General features: G+C 45.2%; 1 protein-coding gene across 1 annotated transcript; it reads left to right on the top strand.

Moving 5' to 3' along the window:
* Positions 1 to 254: 254 nt before the first annotated feature.
* LOC131887168 (uncharacterized) lies at positions 255 to 12,042 on the top strand. Its single transcript, XM_059235698.1, has 2 exons — positions 255 to 775; positions 7,883 to 12,042. The coding sequence occupies exon 2, from the start codon at positions 8,157 to 8,159 to the stop codon at positions 11,979 to 11,981; it is 3,825 nt and encodes a 1,274-aa protein (XP_059091681.1). The 5' UTR covers positions 255 to 775; positions 7,883 to 8,156; the 3' UTR covers positions 11,982 to 12,042.
* Positions 12,043 to 19,497: the final 7,455 nt, after the last annotated feature.

Genomic DNA, 19,497 nt, shown 5'->3' with positions numbered 1-19,497 from the left:
GATTTTTAGGAGTCATTGGCAAATAGGCGGAGGCCCTTGAAATGGATAATTGAAATTTATGCTTCAAGGTCGAGTTTCATGTTTTGACTTTGAGTGATGCATCATTCGCCTTCCAGGGAGCATTAGGTGTCATTTCCAGGGAAAATTCATCCGTAATCATTACCTGCAGAAATCAAGGAGAGGGGGAAAAATCGTCCATCCATTAACATTTGGCAGGGCACCAGGACTCTCAGAAATGGATGCCACTTTAGCTCTCGAGCCTCCAAGTATAGACGGTAGATACCCACATGTACACGAACGATCCTCCACCAGATCATTGGGTGCTATGCATTTTTGAGGGACAACTCTCAATTCTCTGATGATTGCCTATTTGCTCATCCTCTGCACTCAAATGGACCCTCTGAATTCATCTCACATGTGCAGTCCATACTTTGACGGTCCGTGGGTCGGATTTTTCGCAACCGCGTTTCAATGCTTGAACGGCCGTTGGCAATGCGTTCGACGGCCGTTGAGGAGCTGGAATCCCCGAGCTCTTCAGGAGGCACGGACGAAGGCTGGTTTTTGCTCGTCAGTTGTGTGATGGTGATCCTCGTGTACGGACGTGAGCCAGCCAATATAGCAGGACTTACTGAAGAGCGGCCAAAAAATGTGTGAGCCTGAAATACGAGAAAACTGAAAGGAAAAGGATACAACCGGGGAAGAGGAAGATCAGCCAAGCAGATATAATTTGGGGAAAAGCATCTTCCTGTGTCACGGACTGGATATTAACGACAAGGTAAGCATCCGTTCAGCTGTGCTAGAATACTCTCTCTTTATATGGATGGTGTCTAATATATGGTCTGCGCATTCATTACGGGGGAAAGTAATTAATACCGAAAATCATAGTCGATATGACACACCGACTCGATCTTCTCGGTTGGATATCTGAAATTCTCAGTCACCCTAAGCCTTCCTGGTTTTGTGGGAAAATATTGACGGGAAACTGAAATTTCACTCACCTGACAAGCTTGATGCATGGTGATGGGCATATCATGGATGATGCCCCCTGCAGTACATGGGAGCCTCTCAAACTATGATGTGCTCTTTTTTGTGGTGGGCGATTCTCTACGGATCTCTGACCTCGATCAAGAACCTCTTGAGATTTCACGTCCCTTCGAGAAGACTTTAGTTTAGGTACAGGTTGACTTGATTGTGAAATATTAAATAATTTTGAAAAATGCAATCGTTGATTCGAAAAAGAATGGAGACTGAAGGGCGAACATATTTTTACGAAATGAAAAAAGTGCAGATGTCATATTCTAAGATTAATGAATCATTGATCATGAAAGAAATGAGAACCAAAAATTGCTATTATTAAAGTTCAATTGATTAAAAACGCATCCCCGCTCCAGTCCTTGCTTCCAATTAGGCGCCCATTGTGACCGTTGCCCACATGGAAACTAGGTCCCCAATCTACTCGTACAACAAACGAAGGAAGAGATGGAACGAGGGGCCCTGGAATGAAATTTGGATTAGTTTTTGACTTCCCGACCAATTTTTTCATGGTCATAGGATGCTCCTTTATGATCAAACCGAGAGATAGCCCAAAAGATGTGGTTGTCCATCGAGATTCAAAGTGTGGAGTTTACTCCGCTCTAAAATCTCAATCGTCGTCCAGCGTTGTCGGGGCAGCCATTAAAATGCCGAGTCGGCTTTGAGCGAATATTTAATATGTTTTTGTAAGTCAACAATGCCCAATTGAGCAAATGAATACCCCGACAGATTAATGGCTTTTTTGTGGGCATTAGCCAACTCCTCATTTGAGAGGTGGCTCTGAGCACTTTTGGCAGGTCGTAACACTCAAGTTTTTGTGAAATTCCGACGGTATCCATCCATCCATCCATCCGTCCATCCATTCCCTAAGCTCAGAAAGAGGATGGAAAAAAGCCCACCTACCCTAGGGAATTTCCAGTGAGGCGGGTCATTTGGCTATGTTTCCATTGTTTCACCAATGGACTGTGCTTGAAAATATTCGTTTTTTTTCCTCCATGGATGCATTGTTGTTGTTCGCCCATTTTCAAATACAGTGGAGCCACAGAGTCCTACTTGGTCAAAGCTCACGATACCTTGAAAGTAACAACGGGCGCTGGAGTGAGTCATCTTTTGTTATAGAGCCCTAGTTCCAGATATATCTTCATCAATGCTGCAACAGCAATGCACACCGTACAATGAAGGATAATTGTGTGTTATCTGTCTCGCCGAGTTTGTACGAGTTTGTATGACCTCACGCTTACCTTAGGAGAGACGAGAGATTCTCCACGCAATATAACCTCCCTTAAAAACCACCCTGAGTTGTTCTGTTTAGGGACAGCTTGTTTGAAATTGCTTTGAGACAAATACCAGGGCCGAAGGAACTACTTATTTAAATTTGGTCTCGTTTGAATTATGAGGGCTGGCTAAGAACCCCCTTGGCCCAATGCCTTGCATTGCCTTGGACAAGGATACCCGAAATGACCAAACCCACATTTACCTTCTTGCAAGGGCTCGGGACGAGTAAAAAGGTGTTTAGAGTGTCTCCGGGATGACCTTGAGTTCCATTATGTACTAGGTATGTGGCCGGCTTCTTGTCCCAACGGTCATTGAGGATAACAATTTCATCGGAATCAGGGTTGGTATTGTTTCTTTATGTCTGTTTTGATGCGGAGAGAACGCGACATTGTCATGAACAATGAACGGAATTATTGATTGTGACATTCGAAGTTTCACTTCAAACTTGTCTTGGTTCATTATCGAGACTTTGTCATGTTCATTACCTCATATCTGGAAAGAAAGAAAAAAAGAAAGAAAGAGCGAAAGATCGAAAGAAGAAAAGGACAGTTAATGCTACAGAAAGTCAGACAGGACATTTGGCAGATTGGGCACGGATTGGAGAAGGGGAGGGAGAAAAGTTTTATTGGAGGAGTTCATTGAGCAATCACGCAAGAACAAAAGGGCAAGAAGCAACCTTTTCCAATTTTCTCAGCAGTTCCGTAACATCAACACAAAGCTCGTTAGTTCTGTACCGTGATAAAAAGACTTGCTAACAACATCTTGGTCATTAGGGGGAATATGAGAAACTTGTCGGGCCGTGAAATCAGATCATGAGAGGCCTGCTCTCCTTCACAGATTTGAGGGCAGGAAGTGGCAACAAAGATGTCATCTGGGTTTTAATTTACGGAATGATTAATTTGTGGTTGTGCTCCAGTAGATAGGAAAACTGTGAAGTCAAGAGATACGTTCTCACATGTATCTTTTTGTCTCCTTCCATTCCCAGAAGCATCCAAACCATAATGTCGTCATCATGATCGCCATCATGGGAAATGCTTGGCTAGGATTTTTCATAAATCACTCTGAAGACTCTGTTAGCCCCCGAGGCGGCCAATCTTCGAACCTGGCGTTGAATATTGTGCCCGCCAGCCATTCGATTGAAAGTTTCCCAGTAAGGAGAAAAAAGATCGAGCGGCAACATCTTTAAAACTGTTTTTGATGCTCAACGAATTGTCCAGACCATAGCGGCATCTCTGAATGGTGGTCATAAACGTAATGAATCAACATACGTTCAAGCGTGCTGTACATTGAGCCATTCGATCCTCATTCTCATGTGGACAGTTCCCAACGCCCTGGATCAGCTGTCGAGATTCACACGTGGAAGATTCATTTTTTGATCAGAGCAAAAACGACAACAAACAACAATTGCGGTTCGGTACGTAGATCTTGATGAGGGGGGTTGGCAGAGAAGTAGGGCTCTTGATTTCACATCATGTCTTTGGGATGAGTGAAAAATCGAGGGAAATTTTTCAAGTACCAAATTGCCATCTCCAGATTCTTCTCAACGAGTCTGCTCGTTCCGAACAAAAAGGCACTTAATTGCTCTCTTATTCTGCGCTTCCAAATCTTTCTTTCATGGTATAGAATGAGGCCAGCAGCAACCGACACAGTCAAATAAAAAGCTGCTTTTGTTTCGCTTTGGGAGACCATGTGTCATAAAACATGCTCATTAAATACAAGATGAAATGTGGACATAGAATTTTTTTACAATCTGACATCAAGTTGAGCCTCACTGACAAAAACACAAAAACCACATTGATTGGCTTTGCGAGAAACAAGATAGTGACACACGAGCCATAAGCACAAGTGCGGTGGTTCTCACTTGAATTTATGGCATCCATATTTGATGGTCATCAATCGAAACACATGGATGACACATTGAACGGTGTTGGAGTTGATGGCCATGTACACATTTGGTTCAGCTAGTGTGGTAACTCGCCTAAAAAATTTGTTTAAAAGTGCGAATGGAATATGGCCACTCTATCACTTGAACATTACGAATTTTGAGCGAGAATGGGGAACTTTTATTATCCTCCCCAAACTTCATTTCAAGGAGGCTCGCAATCATAAATTGAACTTGAATAGCCTTGTTATTTTGGACGATTCCGCTGACGCTCTTGTCCTTATGAGTATGAGAAGCGAAAAGATCAGGGCTAGGGTTGTGGAACTTATTAGAATTCGCAAATCATCATTCATTTAAACATCGCTTCTCGGTCTTGTCAGTGGCGATGTTGGTGGGATTTTGAAGAAGTGCTGAATGTCGTGCATGCACGCAGTAAATCAGAGAGAACTTGGTTTTCCTTTTTCAATTTCTAAACCCTCATAAATTTGGCCATGATAACCGACAAGAGACACGATATACACGTACTCTGCGGTGCCGCCTCCTCCTTCCCCCTCCTTCTCATTTGGGCCCCAAGATCATAACCGAAAACCACAAATTGTGCCACTTTGACCTGTTTTTTCTCCGCTCCCTTCATTCAATGAAATGTCTCTACCTCTCGATTTTGTGGTGATGGGAACCAGTTGACATGGAGGTTGTTTTTCAAAGACCAAATCCGTGATTGTACTGCACAAACACCTTCAAGTGATGACATATCGTAATTGGAACGGATTCACTCCGACAAAGGCCAGTCCCTACTCTCTTTTTGGGCTTTGGGAGCATTGAGACTTGGATGGATGAAGCAGATCAAGTTTTTTTTCACAGGCTTTACAACTTTTGGCAATGAACTCGCTCACCCAGGCACCTTCAAACACAGTCACCGTTCTGTTGAAACCAGTAAGTCTCCGGGGTCTCGTGAATTGTCCTCGAGAGCGAAACCAGTTTGTGTCTGCTTAGTGTTCGTCGTCTGACCGACCGTGGTGTGATCATTTCCGTTTACAACGACAATTACACCCCCCGAAAAAAGTTGGCATCAACTTTTTTTTCTAGTATTTGAACAGAGGTGATAGGAGGCCATAAACCGAGTGACACTTCCATTCGGCTCAGGTCCAGATCTCTGACCATTGTGGCTTTTTTCCCCCAGTTCCCCCCAGTTCCTCCCAGTTCCTTTCGCAATCTTTGGATATCCTCCATGTCCGTTGCAATGAAAAACAGTCCGACCTCAATTGAACTCCAAAGTGAAGGCTTTTTCTTGAGAAATATTAGCCAAAAAGTGTGGTTAGGGACTATCATTATTCACCATATCCACATCTTCGGGGACCGACCCGCAAGCAAGGGTGACAATTTGACACATTTCCTATTCATTCATCACCCTTGAAAACGAGGACAGCCTTGAAATTCTTTCCCACTCCAAGCCATTATCATTGCTGTGGATGGAGTTTTTTTTAAAGCCAGAAACGACCCACCTTGTCCATTCTTGGCTTCGTTCGAGGCGAGTGATTTGAGGGTGTTAAATCATCTTCTTTATTTTAGGGGGCGAAGAAGTCGCTCTATTGGTTTTACGGGTCCATCTTAAGGGTCATGGGAGTAGTATACCAAACTACGTATTTGGAAATCTAATCCACTTCCAATCTCAAGCTTCTCGCGAGACCCTCGAGAACCCGTGGAATCCGCCCATATCTCACAAATTTGGAAGCTGAGACATGGGGTGAATTGCCCTCCCCTTATCCATTGAAAGAGAGGAATTCATTATCCCAGACCCTGTAGTACCGTGTAAACACTTGGGAAGGATTATCTGCTTGTAATGCCAACAGTTTTCAAAGGAATGACTTTGAGTGAGTGAGAGAAATGAGCATCTCAACGACAATGTCGTCTCAGTAGGTAGTTCAAGATCGTTGGTGCTCATTGCTCAATGGCAAAGGAGTTGACTACGAGTGTTGCCTTTGGCCTACTCTTTGCACTACTGTGGTACATTACAGTGTAGAAGCCTGTTGAGGAATTAGCCTGGGAGAGCCTGGGAAGCACGATGACGACGTGACGACATGGAAGTATTCCTTCTGAAGGAAATTAGCTGGTTTTCTGCATACGCACTCTGGGCTTGTCATGTCATGAGAAAACGACAGACAAGATTAAGTTTCCTTGGAATCCAAATATTTTTGCATCACTTCAACGGAAGCCAATTTCACCACCCCACCAAGGTTGATAGCCCACAAAGTCAGTTTTCGAAGGTGGTGGTGGTGGTGGTGGTGGTGGTGGTGGGAAACCAGGAAAGGGAGAATCATTCGAATTTGGTATGACATGAAATTCGCTTCTGTCTCTATGTCTCCCATGAGACTTTGGTTCTGAGGAAACGATCTCTTTTATTAGATAGGTGTATCAAATGTTTGGCACCCACAACCATATGGCTGGAATGGTGGTATGCTAGTTCCAGATCGTACTGCCACTTGCATAGTTTTCCTTTGGTGCCAACTCCAGATTGTTCCTCTCAAAGGTGACCCATTTCCCTCGAAGAGCGTTCAAAAGCATATTTCTCCTCAACCATGTTTACTCTTCCTCAACCATTTTCTGAGCGAATATTTGAGGTTTATTAGACTGGAAGAACAATCGAGGGAGAGGATCTTGGGTTGTTTTGTTATTGAAGCATGTGCGTCCATTCGACTAGTTTGATCTTGATTGGCACATGGAAGTGTGCATACACTGCTCACTTCTCAATGTCAGACAAACCGTTAGTCGATGCACACTCCCAATTTCTAATTGTGACATTCTTTTCAAGCTAGCTCAAGTTTGTTTCCTTTCATAATTAAATGTACATGCATCAAAAAAGAATCAAGCCAAAGGCCAAGGTCGCAAGGGCGTTCCATTTAAATGAAGAATACCTTCTCTGACAAAACCTGATATCCTGCCCGTTCAAAGCGTCGCAAGCTTGTTTTTTGCCTTGTTCTCTAGCTCGCATCCTCAATGCCCACGTGTTCATCCGTCCATCTATCCATACGTTCATCTATCCATCCAAGGATCAGGATAAACGACAAACTCGAATGGCGGCATTTTTGCACAACCGAAAACCCATTATGTGATTAAAAAGCCATCCCACCTCCACCAAGCGTTGAAGGTGTAAGGCCTCATTCCGAGTGGAATTTGAGCTGCTGATAATGAAGAAAAGGAGGACGAAGCTGCGAGCTTTGATGGCCTTGTCGGAAATTAACGGATCGTGGGCATGTGTTTTAGGTCCCCCTCACAACTAGCTATCTCGCTCTCTCTGGACTGATACAAACTGAAATGAGCTCAAACTCATTCCATTAGACGAGCGGATCAGTTTGCATAGGAATTGCATATTTGGGAGTTTGATTGTGGAGCTGGTCGAGGAGTTGGCAAACTTGGCGTGATGAGATTTCATGCGATAACATCTTCCATCCTGACATTGGCGTTCGATACACACAGTGTTTCGAGGAAGGTCCACCTTATGGGCCAGAGCACTAGGGGCTTGACAAGAATCAGTCCAAAGTGCTCTGGGATCGATTGCATGACCCCCTAACCGTTCTTTGCTTTTTTTGATGTTGTGTCACATTTTTGTTGTTTCCCCCACAACATGTGTTAGATATTAGTTGCAAACATGAACCATCCGTGTAATTGGACCGTCTTCTCTTCCTTTTTTTTCAGAGAAGTTAACCATCTCCTCCAGCGAAGAAGAAGAAGAAGACATTTGCCGTTGGAAAAAGATGCCATGAACTGGCCCTTTCTTCATAACCAAGAGATTTGCCTCATTCATCTTCGTGGGGACGAAATTTCCCATTCTAAATGTCCTGCAGCAGCACACGCATCATTGCATCGTGCTTGATACAAAGAACCCTCGATGGATGGATGGATGGATGGATGGATAGACTAGAAAGTGGATAGGCAAACGAACGAAACCCTTCCTTGGCCCGCTGCGAAAATGAGTGAAACGCCAATCAACTTTGAAGACGACCATTGTCGACGGAGGAAACTCTTAGCCATCAAAAGACGACTGTTAGAAAAAGAGATGATGGAATACCTGGCGACCTCCTCCACATCATCCCAGTCTGACCTTGATCAGAGTAACCATGACTACGAGGAGGTATGTTTCGATCCCGCCAACGTGTTGGGCAGCTCGGGGTGCAAAAGTCCAGACAAAGACACAGAGAAGTGCAAAAGTGACAGCTTACGGGCGACGATGCCAGCGGACACAGTGATTAGTGCTTCCTCTCCTCTCCGTCCACATGATTTGATCGGAGCCATCAAGCATCAGCAGGGTGGCCTTAAAAAGAGGAGCAACAGCGATTCGGATCTATTTCTAGTGGACGAAAGTCGAGAATTTGAATTGTGCTGCTCATCCGCCGCCTCCATTGCCGAGATCGTGGCCCAGGCTCGGACAACTTTGGCCAAAAGAGATGCGAATGGCCCTGATGTTGGACAGGAACCCGAGCAGGGGTTCTACCGAGTTTATGACGATCTTGATAGGATTCGAGAATGGAATCTGATTCCATATGTGATTGCCCGGAAGCACCGGGAAGCTCTCCAACAGCAGGCCACTTCCAACCTCGAGACTGATAACTGCAAGATCGATGGGGCAAACTTGGAAAAGGGTTTACCGGACCGGGGGGAGTCAGCCACAGTGATTTGCTGTCCACCCGGTTTGAGAAGTGACAGCTCGAGGGTATCCGTGGATAGTGGGCGAGCGTCAGTGGTCTCATCCAATTTGTCATCCTATGTCACCGTCAGATCCAAGCGACTTTACTCGGATTCCGGAAGTAGTTGTTCGGCTGATTCGGGAACCTATCACCTCTTCGACAACAATGGTAATGCCACCACATGTGTGCCAAGTAATCATTCTAAGAGCGATCAGGAGAAAGGCGAGGGAGGATCAGACGCTCAGGGAGAGCGAAGGACACAGCCAGGAACTTCCTTGGCTAAACGAGGTCATGAACACCACGAATCTGAAGAATTCCTGCGGCAAGTTTCCCAACAACTTTCCTCCATCTCCAGGGATGCTCAGAATATGAGATCGGAATCTCGACAACCAGCCGCGTCCTCCCTCCATCACACCACCACCACAACCACCACCTCAACCAACGGGAATAATGGGATGAAATTGTCAACTGCTCTTGCCAGTCTCCCGGGCTACTGCCCAAGTGGCACCAAACCAAAGAAGAAACAACCCAGGCCTGAGGCATATCCGCCCGTGCCTCCTCCACCTCCTCTGTATACGCTCCCTCCCAAAAATTCAAATCTACTCACTAATTCATCTTCCCCTATCACCCCAGTGTCACCTCCCCCATTGCCCCCTCGATTGAAATGTACGAAAACGGGGGCAGCCTTCAGCAGTCGACAACAACACCCCCCTCTCCATCAACGAATCGGTGGGTCGTCTCATGTCCCTGCTTCTTCTTTTTCTTCTACTACCACCTCTTCTTGTGCGCAACAAACTCTGTCAACAAGCTCGTCTTGTGCCCTACAACAGACAACCCGACGGAAGGATCTGTCGAGTTATTTCGGTTTGCTCCAAGATGGAGAAACTAGATTTTCAAAGGAAGTGGTGAGGAAAGTGGCTATTCAGAGCCTCTCACATGACTTTAAAGGCACTGCCATGATGACAACTTCTCCTGGTGGGCCGAGCACCTCCTCCTTCTCGTCACCAGGCAAGAAGGATTTGAATAAGTACTTGGGGATACAACAAAGCCATCCATCTTCACCATCATCATGCAATTCAAGCTTTTCTTCGCCGTCTTCAAGCTCGTTGCTGAAGAGGTTGAAGCCGAGCAGTCCCCCATCATTGCATTATTTGCAAAAGGGTCAGAGAGGCGAACAACCCCCACCTCCTTTCAACTTGAAAACTACCATCCGGCATCCACAGCCATCCTCACCACCTCCCCCTCCACCACCACCACCACCACTACCACAGGCACCTTTTCCAATGCTCTCTGGACTATCCTCACTGGAGAGCACCTTCCGCCCGGGAAGTGCATACAAGTCATTACCGCCGTTCAAGATGCTGGGTGGAGAACCCCACAAGCCCGTAGTGTCATGTCGGCGTGTCCTTGATTTCTCTGAAGAACTTTGTGCAACCGATCAAACTCCATCATCCGAACAGACACCCAGTCTGTTGGGTAAGTGTGCATCCCATAATGTGACCCCAGACATCTCTCCGCCCAAATTGAAGCCCAACTCCAACAATCTTCGCTCCTCGGCCATGGCTCGTCTGTTCTTTCGGAATCCTCTGAGACTGGGTGCTGTAAATAGACGAAGATCAATCCAAGAGGGTGAATTGGGGAAGAAAGACGAAGTGCTCGGTCATGCGTTCACCGCTAATACTCCCAAAATCCGAAAGAATGCCTCCATTCGCCGAAGAAGATCATTTAAATCGGCAAGTGCAAGTAAAGCGGCGCCAAGGAAATCATTCATGGCATCGTTGTTAGCATCAGCTTCAACCGCTGGCTCGGAAACTGTATCTAAACCGACACCAAGACGAAGACGAGCTCCAGTGGTGCCCACAATGGATCTGACAACTTTGGAGGTTTCTAACTCAACCCGAAAGGGTTTCAAAGTGGAACATCACTTTCTCGGGGGTGGCAGAAGACGAGCCAAGGCAAATGAGCAAATTGAAATTGATGACGGTCGCGCCCTTAATGAAATAGAGCCCGACTCCGAAGAAGATGACGATGAGGAAACTTTCGCATCTCTTTTGCGCAAGCACCAACTCAACCCTCAGTCGATTTTCAACACCTCCACCACTAACCCCAAGAGGACGGCAAAGTTAGGCAACCAGAACGATGTTGGACTCCCTGTGATACCCTTTATTCAGCCTCCCAACGAGAGGGAACACACCAGCAACAAGGACAACGTTCCAGAATATCGTCCCCCTTTGCCAGTAAAACTGAGGAACACCAGCCAGGACAATGACACTTTCAAAAAGGGCTCTGAAAGTTGTTGCGAAAACTCCAACCACATCGCTTACCAAGCCCCACCACCTCCCAAACAGTCTCAAACAATAAATGGTGCCACTCAAATTGAGAACCATCGTTTTGCCATAAATGACAGAAGCGCTGTCCCCAAAAGTCGCATGAGTATGCTGCGCGAAGGCGGTGTCTTCAACAACGAGGACAAGGAGAACAATGGACCGTTGATGCAGCCCCCCCACCTTAGCGAATCTGTGTTCAAGTGTCCAAGCAATTCGCCAAACCAGCACTCTCCAAGTGTTTTATGCTCCCAATCACGGCCTCAGCGACAACCCAGCTCCTTGTATCTGACCATGTCTGGCTGCCACAAGAACCTAGGTCCCAATCCCCAATCTAGTCGAACTTTTGAGGCTTTAGCCACCCCAGTCAGACATTTGAGCCACGGCTCCAAGGACCCAAGTAAAGGCTGGTGGACCCTGCCTCATCCCAAATCCTCGGGTGGAATGCACTTCACCGTAGACATCGACATTGACGGACAGAGCCCCTGCCTAAATGATAATTCCTCAGGGCTCAAAAAAGCTGTGCAACATTGCCAAAGCTGCACATGCGGAACGGCGGGAAATTCAAACTCCGTTGACGATCCGTCCAAATTGCATCGACCGGATGAGCCTGCTGTTGGGAGTTGTGAATTGGATTATGTGCCCATGGAGCAACAGAACCCTGCCCTAACCCGAAATGGACCCCTCACTCCCATGACTCGGAGGCGGAGTTGCAGTTTAGTGGCCTTTTCTTCGCCAACAACCGAGAACCAACCCGAGAAGAACATTCACATGCAACTATTCTAAGCGTTGTAGATGAAAAAGACGCACAATAAAGCATTGCTCCATATTACGTTACCTCGATAACATGTCTGACTTTGCACTTTATTTGAATAGAGTGTCATCCTCCGTACATTACCGACCAAGATCGGTGCACGAACACTTGCTCAAAGTACCCACTACCAAAAGCTGTACTGGTATTGTGGTTTTAGATGGTACAACCCTGGCATTCCTCGAGTGTCGCAAACAAAATCATCTTAAAGGAAAAGCGATGAATCATTGCCAAAATTCGTTTTGGGGGATCCTAGGTTTATAGCCACCTTACCAAGTACAAGCACTAGTAAGCTCGGGGGGTGAGCGTTGACTGGACTCCTAAAAATGTGAGTCATTTACTGCGAACGAACACACTCCATTGGCTCTTACTTTTTGGATGAGGTATAAACTCATCCGCGCGGAATCCTTCCAATCCCCGATCGGGGCTAGGGAATATAGGAGAATTGGAACATCATATGCAAGACTCGAAATTGTCTCGGCTTGTTGAGAAGTTGTGCAAAGTCAAGCTACAAATTCGATCATTCAAATTGCACGCCTCCAAACTTTTTCCTGATCCATTTAGCCAACTTTGACAAGCCCCCTTCTAACTCCTTGTGTTCATGTTCAATCGGAACTATTCCATTGAAATCGTTGGGAATGCCGTGGTCTAGACTGGCCTCGAAATTTGCCTGTCATCAGAGTTCCTTTTATCAAGGACTGTGAATATGAAAAGATGAGCTGGCTTGGAGCCGGGAACTGTCATCAGAGTGGAACAAGGACAAAAAAAGAGGAGCTGTGGCAAACTTGCAAATTGGTTTTTTGTCTGCCTCCCTCGATAACCTTTTGTTTCCTCGCAAACCACAAAAAAATCACTTGGCTTGTTTTCTCAAGGTTTTTCCCCTTTTAAGACGGGCTCTTTTCAAGTTTGAGGCTCCTTTCAAGAAGACAAAACCCCTAACCTCCTAGGTAGGGACACACATTTGCCAAAATAGTTCGTTATCCATTCCCAGGAAGAACGATCCTTTCATGTGGTTCATCCACGAACGAATGTTGGTTGACTGTCTTGTCTGTCCTCATCTGTTGCGATTCTTTGAATGATGGCCATCTTCTCATTCTCGAAATGGGAGTACTATCCTAAGATCGTTGCCGGGGTCGGCCTTGGAAGAACATGAAACAATGACTCGAATCTGAAATCGAATCAGGCAAATCTCATTCCGGATTTCATTCATTCGCTTCGGTGGCGTCATAATCGATTCTTGCCGAGGTTCCCTTTTTAGGACCAAAAGGCAGGAATATTTAAGAATGTCCTACTGAGTCGCCCAGCTGAGAGTGACCGGTAATGATCAGGCTTCATTCTCCGCTATAACCAGGGCCAAATGAATGATCTCGAATGCAATTAGGATGAAATACAATCTGACGGACCCAAAAACCGCCATGGTACAACCCCTCGATTAACAGGTGTGCCAGTAGAACGTAAAGGGAATACTAGGGAAAACTTGTCTTGTAACAATTAATCTTGACCTTTTAGGTATCAAAGAGCACACACACACTGACCTTTTAGGTATCAAAGAGCACACACACACACTGCTTGGATGTAACGAACAAATTTGTTGCTCTTCTAAGGGCTGAATCGGAGTCTCATTTTCGACCAATAGCGCACGTAGTTTACGTGAGATGTTGAGATCGTACCAAGTGATAGCGTCTGCATGTTAAGGAGGGTATTTTAAAGATCATTACCACGACAGGTTGATCTATTCCCACAGGATGTTCTAATTAATCTTGAGCTCTGGGATGGAAACGGCCCCAACCCACCCGATCTTGAACACTATGGTCTCGTCCTCTCTCGCAATCGCTTTGTCCGGATTCCTCTTTTAAGGGCTGGCAAGTGGAATGCCATTCGGTTGAGGCCGGTGATTAATCTGCAAAGTCTGCTGAAGGGCATAAAGAGACCAATTTTCAGTTAAGATGGCATTAATTGGCGGCCCCAGACCCTCTAAAAAAGGAACTGGACAGTCCTGAGAAAACATCTGAAGAAGCTACAAACATTGGTGACGCACATCAATCTCTCGCTTCTCGCGTCTCAAGTGACATTCTGGCAATACCATTTGAATTCAGACCACCCGGTTCTTGTGAGTGTGTGCAGCCGTTCGGCTATCGGTGCACATTCAGGATAGCTTCACTGGTTCACTGACTGGCTTTTAAACATGCAACTTGCTCGAAAAATGAATTCCGTTTGATCATGGAGGTCGAGAAGGAGGAGGTTGTGCAAGCCTCAGGTTGATTGCTCACCACCTCAAAATTCAATCTCACCTCCTTTTCACAAATCAGTCTGAGCCATTCAAAGATGGCTTGGATATATAATAAAGCGAGCTGAAGAGGGCCCTGTTCGGCCCAAGTTGGGAAACTTCGTGTGGGAGGAACCGTGAACAACCCGATGAAAAGCTGATGCACAGTTTATGTACGCATTGTACTCCGTATCATGGCACGTAGTTCAAAGATCTCTGAACTTCCATCTGCACTGCAGCAAAAAGTATCATCATGTGTACATGTTAATTGCTCAGGTGAGCCAAGAGGATTGTTTTCAAAAGAGGCAGGAAATTACATGCACTTTAATTGGTTCGACAAAGAGTCTTCCTGCTTAAGTGCGTGTCTGCTTTTATGGAGAATATGAAAAATTAATAACTGGCTGATTAATGGTACTTGAGTGCAAAGTAATTAGAGACGCCAAGAGGTCATAGGGAAGTGAGTCTACGTTAGATCAGGAATAGCTTCCTGAAGAGGATTCCACCCTCATTTTCTTTGCTAAACTCCCCAATCACCCAATGGCTCCCCCATTGTATCTTTGAGAGGATGGTTGGTTGGTTGGTGGTAGAACACAACCACTGTTATGCCCTTCCGATTCCAATTCATTTGTGGTCTCCACCCCGGGAAAGAGCAGAGTTGCTTTAGATTTCACCGGAAATGGTGAACTTTCTTTAAATACCACACATGTCACTCCAATCACTGAGAGTTATATCGCCGACCATTGCAGTACTTTTGTAAACGTCGTTGAGTCTGCGAACATACCGCAGACACAAGCAGATGCACTTGATATGTTTGCATTAATAATGTGAGATGAATAACCAATTGAATATAACTGTTTATGAACATACGAGTAAGTTTGTTCTCATCCAGTTCAGAAGATTCACATTTATCACATTTTTCCCAGTGACGGGGAAAACCGACGATTTGACAGCCAAGAGTCGAATCGTAGGTAACTTTTTATTTGTTGTGGCTTTTGTTAAAGCCATGTCATGACCTTATCTGGTTTATTTTTCTACTTGAATGGCCTACCATTCATCTTATTCTCACCCAATCCGCCGTAATACATTTATGAACACGGAGGATCAATGCTGCTTCGTCCTGGATTCATCAGCTTCATGGGAGAATTCCAGAATGTGTACCTTGCTCGATATAGCTATACGTTACTCGCAGTGTACCCATGTACAGTGGACAAGTATTGGGTAATAATGGCCGTCCAATCTTCTCGGATTTATGTGGATAATATGCAAATGACCCGGGTGAAGTCATGAGTGGCGCTTTCACCTGATCACAGGGTGGTAAGTTGAGATCAGTGAACAGGTACCCCAAGTGGCATAATAACAATCCTTTCGTGCCAGCAAGGACACCGGTATAAATTCTTCTCATATTGAGTCCCATATATCACCCCACCCATGCTTGCTCGGAATATGGACTCGATACCCAACGTCTCCGGGAATCAGTTAGCCGTTCCGTCGTTCAGTTAGTGCCCAATTTTGAGTGCCTCTTTTCGCTTGTCTGATGATATGAGAAGTGACTGAGAGTGAATAGCCAGTCAATCCATAGTTCCACCACCAATCATGCCAGGAAAGAAAGGACTCATTTGGTCGGGGTAAACGGGTCCCCGCATGATTCGTAGATTATTCGAATACTTCCAGCATATGGACGTTGTGAAGAAGGGCTTACCACGTACGAGTACATAGAGATCTGAACTACCCCAATTTTGTGTCGTATTGAAGTCAAAAATGACAATGTAATGATGTGCACAAAAGGTTGAAAAGACTACAAAGAGAAAGGGGGGATCCAGTTAGGCAGAGTGAGAGACAAACCAAGAATGGACACTCTTCTCTAGTTCACTTTTGGAGAGTCGCTTTGCGGTGACTCGAACCGTTTGAATATCTTAGAGGCTATTGGATTGCTGCACAAGCACGAGAATCGGACTGACCCCTTGATTGTAGATCTACATCCCTGTATGTTTCCCCCTTGAACCCTCTCAATAAGGGATGATCCAGGACGGGGAGAGAGACCGCAAATAAAAGCCATGATTTTCGAGAGTAAACTGGCCAAATTTACGACCCTATTCTCCGACGACAACATGACACATATTTTGTGCCCTTCCCCCATTAAACATCTCAACATCTTACTCACTCATACCACACCTGCCTCTGGACACTCACTGTGAAAGTTATCTTGTCTTCTTTGGTCGGGGAAAATTTGGAGTGGGTTTTCCAGACCCAGATTCACGAGAATTCATCTCAGTGCTTTTTAGATGAACTTTTAAATCAACTTGAAGTACATAGCTGATTTTTGTGACCATCTGCCTTGTAAAAATAAATCGCGAGACATTCTCTCGTTGACCAGTACACAGTTCAGCTCGAGAGAGGGACAAAACCCTCGATTGAGTTGGAGTTCCAAATCGTTGACTTGCACTCATGGGAAACCCATAGATATGCAGAGACATGCGCTAAAAGTGCCAATTATTTTCGGGTGTCGAATGGACCATGAGGGGTGAATCGGCTGGGAAGCACGGATTTTAATGCGATTCAAACGGACTTCAAGGGGCGCAAGAAATTCCCGATAATTAGGGCTGTGATGGTTTTATTGGCCAGATGTGATAATTGAGCATGTCTGATCTTGGAAATGGCCCAACCAACGATCCGGTCGTCGGATTCCTCCGGAGTTTTTTTCCCTCCTCTCCTCTTGGTTGAATTGGTTTTGCAGTCCAAGACAAGATTGAGACGTCTCTTCCTTCACCACCATCACAGACTTCAAACCCAGTCCTAGATCTTGGAATGGTCAAGAATAGGATTTTTCATTGGGATTCTCGCTGTTCATCTGGACTCGTTCGGCTCTGTGATTTTCGAACTGGTAAACAATTTAGATGTCGATCAATGGGCAATCTGAGGAACAGAGAGTGTAAACGAGAAGTCTGGGATGGTTAATTGCTTGCCGATAATTTCCGTAATGATAGAGAGGAATTCATTCCCAATGCCACTATAAACTAGACTTGGGTCCATGGATAACAGGAGCCTGGGGAGGAAGGAATAGCAATGCCCACACTATCTCAAGAATGGGACGGACTACCCGCTCGGCTACCAGGTTAGTTTTTTTGTTGCGGGGATAAAGCCATCAATTCCCAGTTTGTCAGTATGGCAACAGAAGCTAAAGCGGTTGAGGGGGGTCAGAGATTCGATTTGCTCGTTGTTGACGGTCAATGTCCTGGAATGGCCAGTTCTCCAATGTCGAGCTGACTCCGGCCAGGCTAAATATTCTCGACTCAAAAAATCAAGGTAAAACAGGATACTTGTTGCCTGATCTCACTTCCAAGAGTAATTTAAGGTTTTACAAGTGATAAGTGATTGTTTGGGTAGCTTTTTGCCATCAGAATCTAGTGCTTGTAGCCGGTTTCAATTAGGAAGGTCGAGCCATGATTTGGGTTGGCACGGAGCCAAATTGAAGATGAGCCTTTTAATGTGACGCTCTAACGGATCCCCAAGTGTCATCCATTTCAGAAACAAACGAGACCAAATTACAACCCCTCAATCCTTTCCAGAGCCCATGGGGCATGACCAAGGGGCGGTTCCCAATCTCTCTAAAACAATTTGCTCCCTTTCCCTCTGTCTATACTTTACGACATTGGATTCGATCCAAAATGACTTCGATGCCACCGGGAGGAAACTTTGAACAGAACAGATTTAAAACACATACCCTCAAATAGTTTTTCGAAGCTTTTGAAAGTGGAAATGAAACTTGTGGTAAAACCCAATCATCGCTTATCTGTCCAATGTTTTAGCTATCTCGACATTTAAGTGTTGCCCGAGAGCCGCTCCGATTGAAAAGTGGCCCTTAATTTCACAGTACAGAAAATGTAATCAGTCTTTGGGAGTAATTTCTTGTGGACAAAAGAGCTTCAAATCACCTCTCTTTTGGAGTCGGGATGCCACACTTACCTTGATTCAACTGAACTCTCGCACCACCAGACTTTCCAAAAGATTACCCTCAAGATAAGAAAGTTATCGACGTCGATCTCACATACTACATCGAAGAAGAATGATGATTCCATTTATCATACAACTTGCATACATACTACGTACATGCCGGCTACTACATACAGTTGGATGGAATTCAGACAGTTTGGCAGGTCCACTCTTGGTCTGCCAACATTTGCATCTGTTGTTGGCTTTGGTTGGTTGGTTAGTTGGTTGGTCGTGCCACAAGTTCAGCAGAAAACCGAATTTCATTGTCATGAGGAGCGTTGCCTTACTTCGCTCAAAAGATCATCTTGGGGAACATGCATTATGTATTAGTCAGTCACAGGGTGTCCTAATCGCTTACTAGGATCTGGGAAAGGATCTATCAAGTGCCAAATGGAAGAATAGAATGCCTCACCCAGTTGGAATTGAGCAGGTTTTTTTTTCCTTTCAAAGCCAAACCACTGAAGTTTGTTCAACTGATGTGGTTGTAGTCGTGGTTGTTGTTGTGGTTGTTGTCCTCCTGCGAAGCCCTCCAATTCAAGCAACTCGAGTCTCAGTGATCTTTTTTGCCAACCGTCAGTTTTCACGCAGAATCGATCATAATTCATCACGAGGCACAATTCAGATCGTTTTTATACCGTGTTCGCAGTACAACATTTTCTAATTTCCCAAGTAATCGCCTCGACTAAACCTAAAACGATGCCATCTTCTGTCTGGTGTGCTGTCAAATCGAGCCATAGTAGAGCTGTTTGTTGTTTGGGATCAAGATGGGTTTTTCCACTGAGCTTAGATTTCCAGTGACTCGATCTTAATGGGGGTCTTTTGATGTAGAGCAATTGCACCCCAATAAAACTCACTAATCCTTTAACAAGGATGATATCACCAGATCATACCGGGAGTTCGCGTGCTAGAAGATCGAAAATATAGGGACTGAAACAATTAAAAGCTTGATCCTACTTTGGCTTAGTTTTACCAACGGTCATCCTTGATCGTGAATACGCCGACCCATTTGATAACTTTCCTCAATCATTGGTTGACGTGCTCGATTGGGCCCTAAATCCTCGATCAAAGAGGGACTGACTTCCACACGAAAATGGGGCTTTCTTAGGTTTATTACCCGGAGCTAAAGTGTTCAATCTCGGAGAATGGGTGATCGATACGCCTTCAATATTTTACATTTTGATTCAATAATCCCCAGGTGGTGCTTCTAACAACTAACTCATTTTGAAGCCGAAAGC

Source organism: Tigriopus californicus, chromosome 9 (assembly GCF_007210705.1).
Source record: "Tigriopus californicus strain San Diego chromosome 9, Tcal_SD_v2.1, whole genome shotgun sequence".
In the NCBI taxonomy this organism is placed as follows: Eukaryota; Metazoa; Arthropoda; class Copepoda; order Harpacticoida; family Harpacticidae; genus Tigriopus; species Tigriopus californicus.
Note: the sequence above shows the minus strand (reverse complement) of the source record. Positions and strands in the feature narration are given on the sequence as shown.

Coding starts and splice junctions, on each gene's coding strand:
- LOC131887168 (XM_059235698.1), top strand. CDS start 8,157: ATGAGTGAAACGCCAATCAACTTTGAAGACGACCATTGTCGACGGAGG.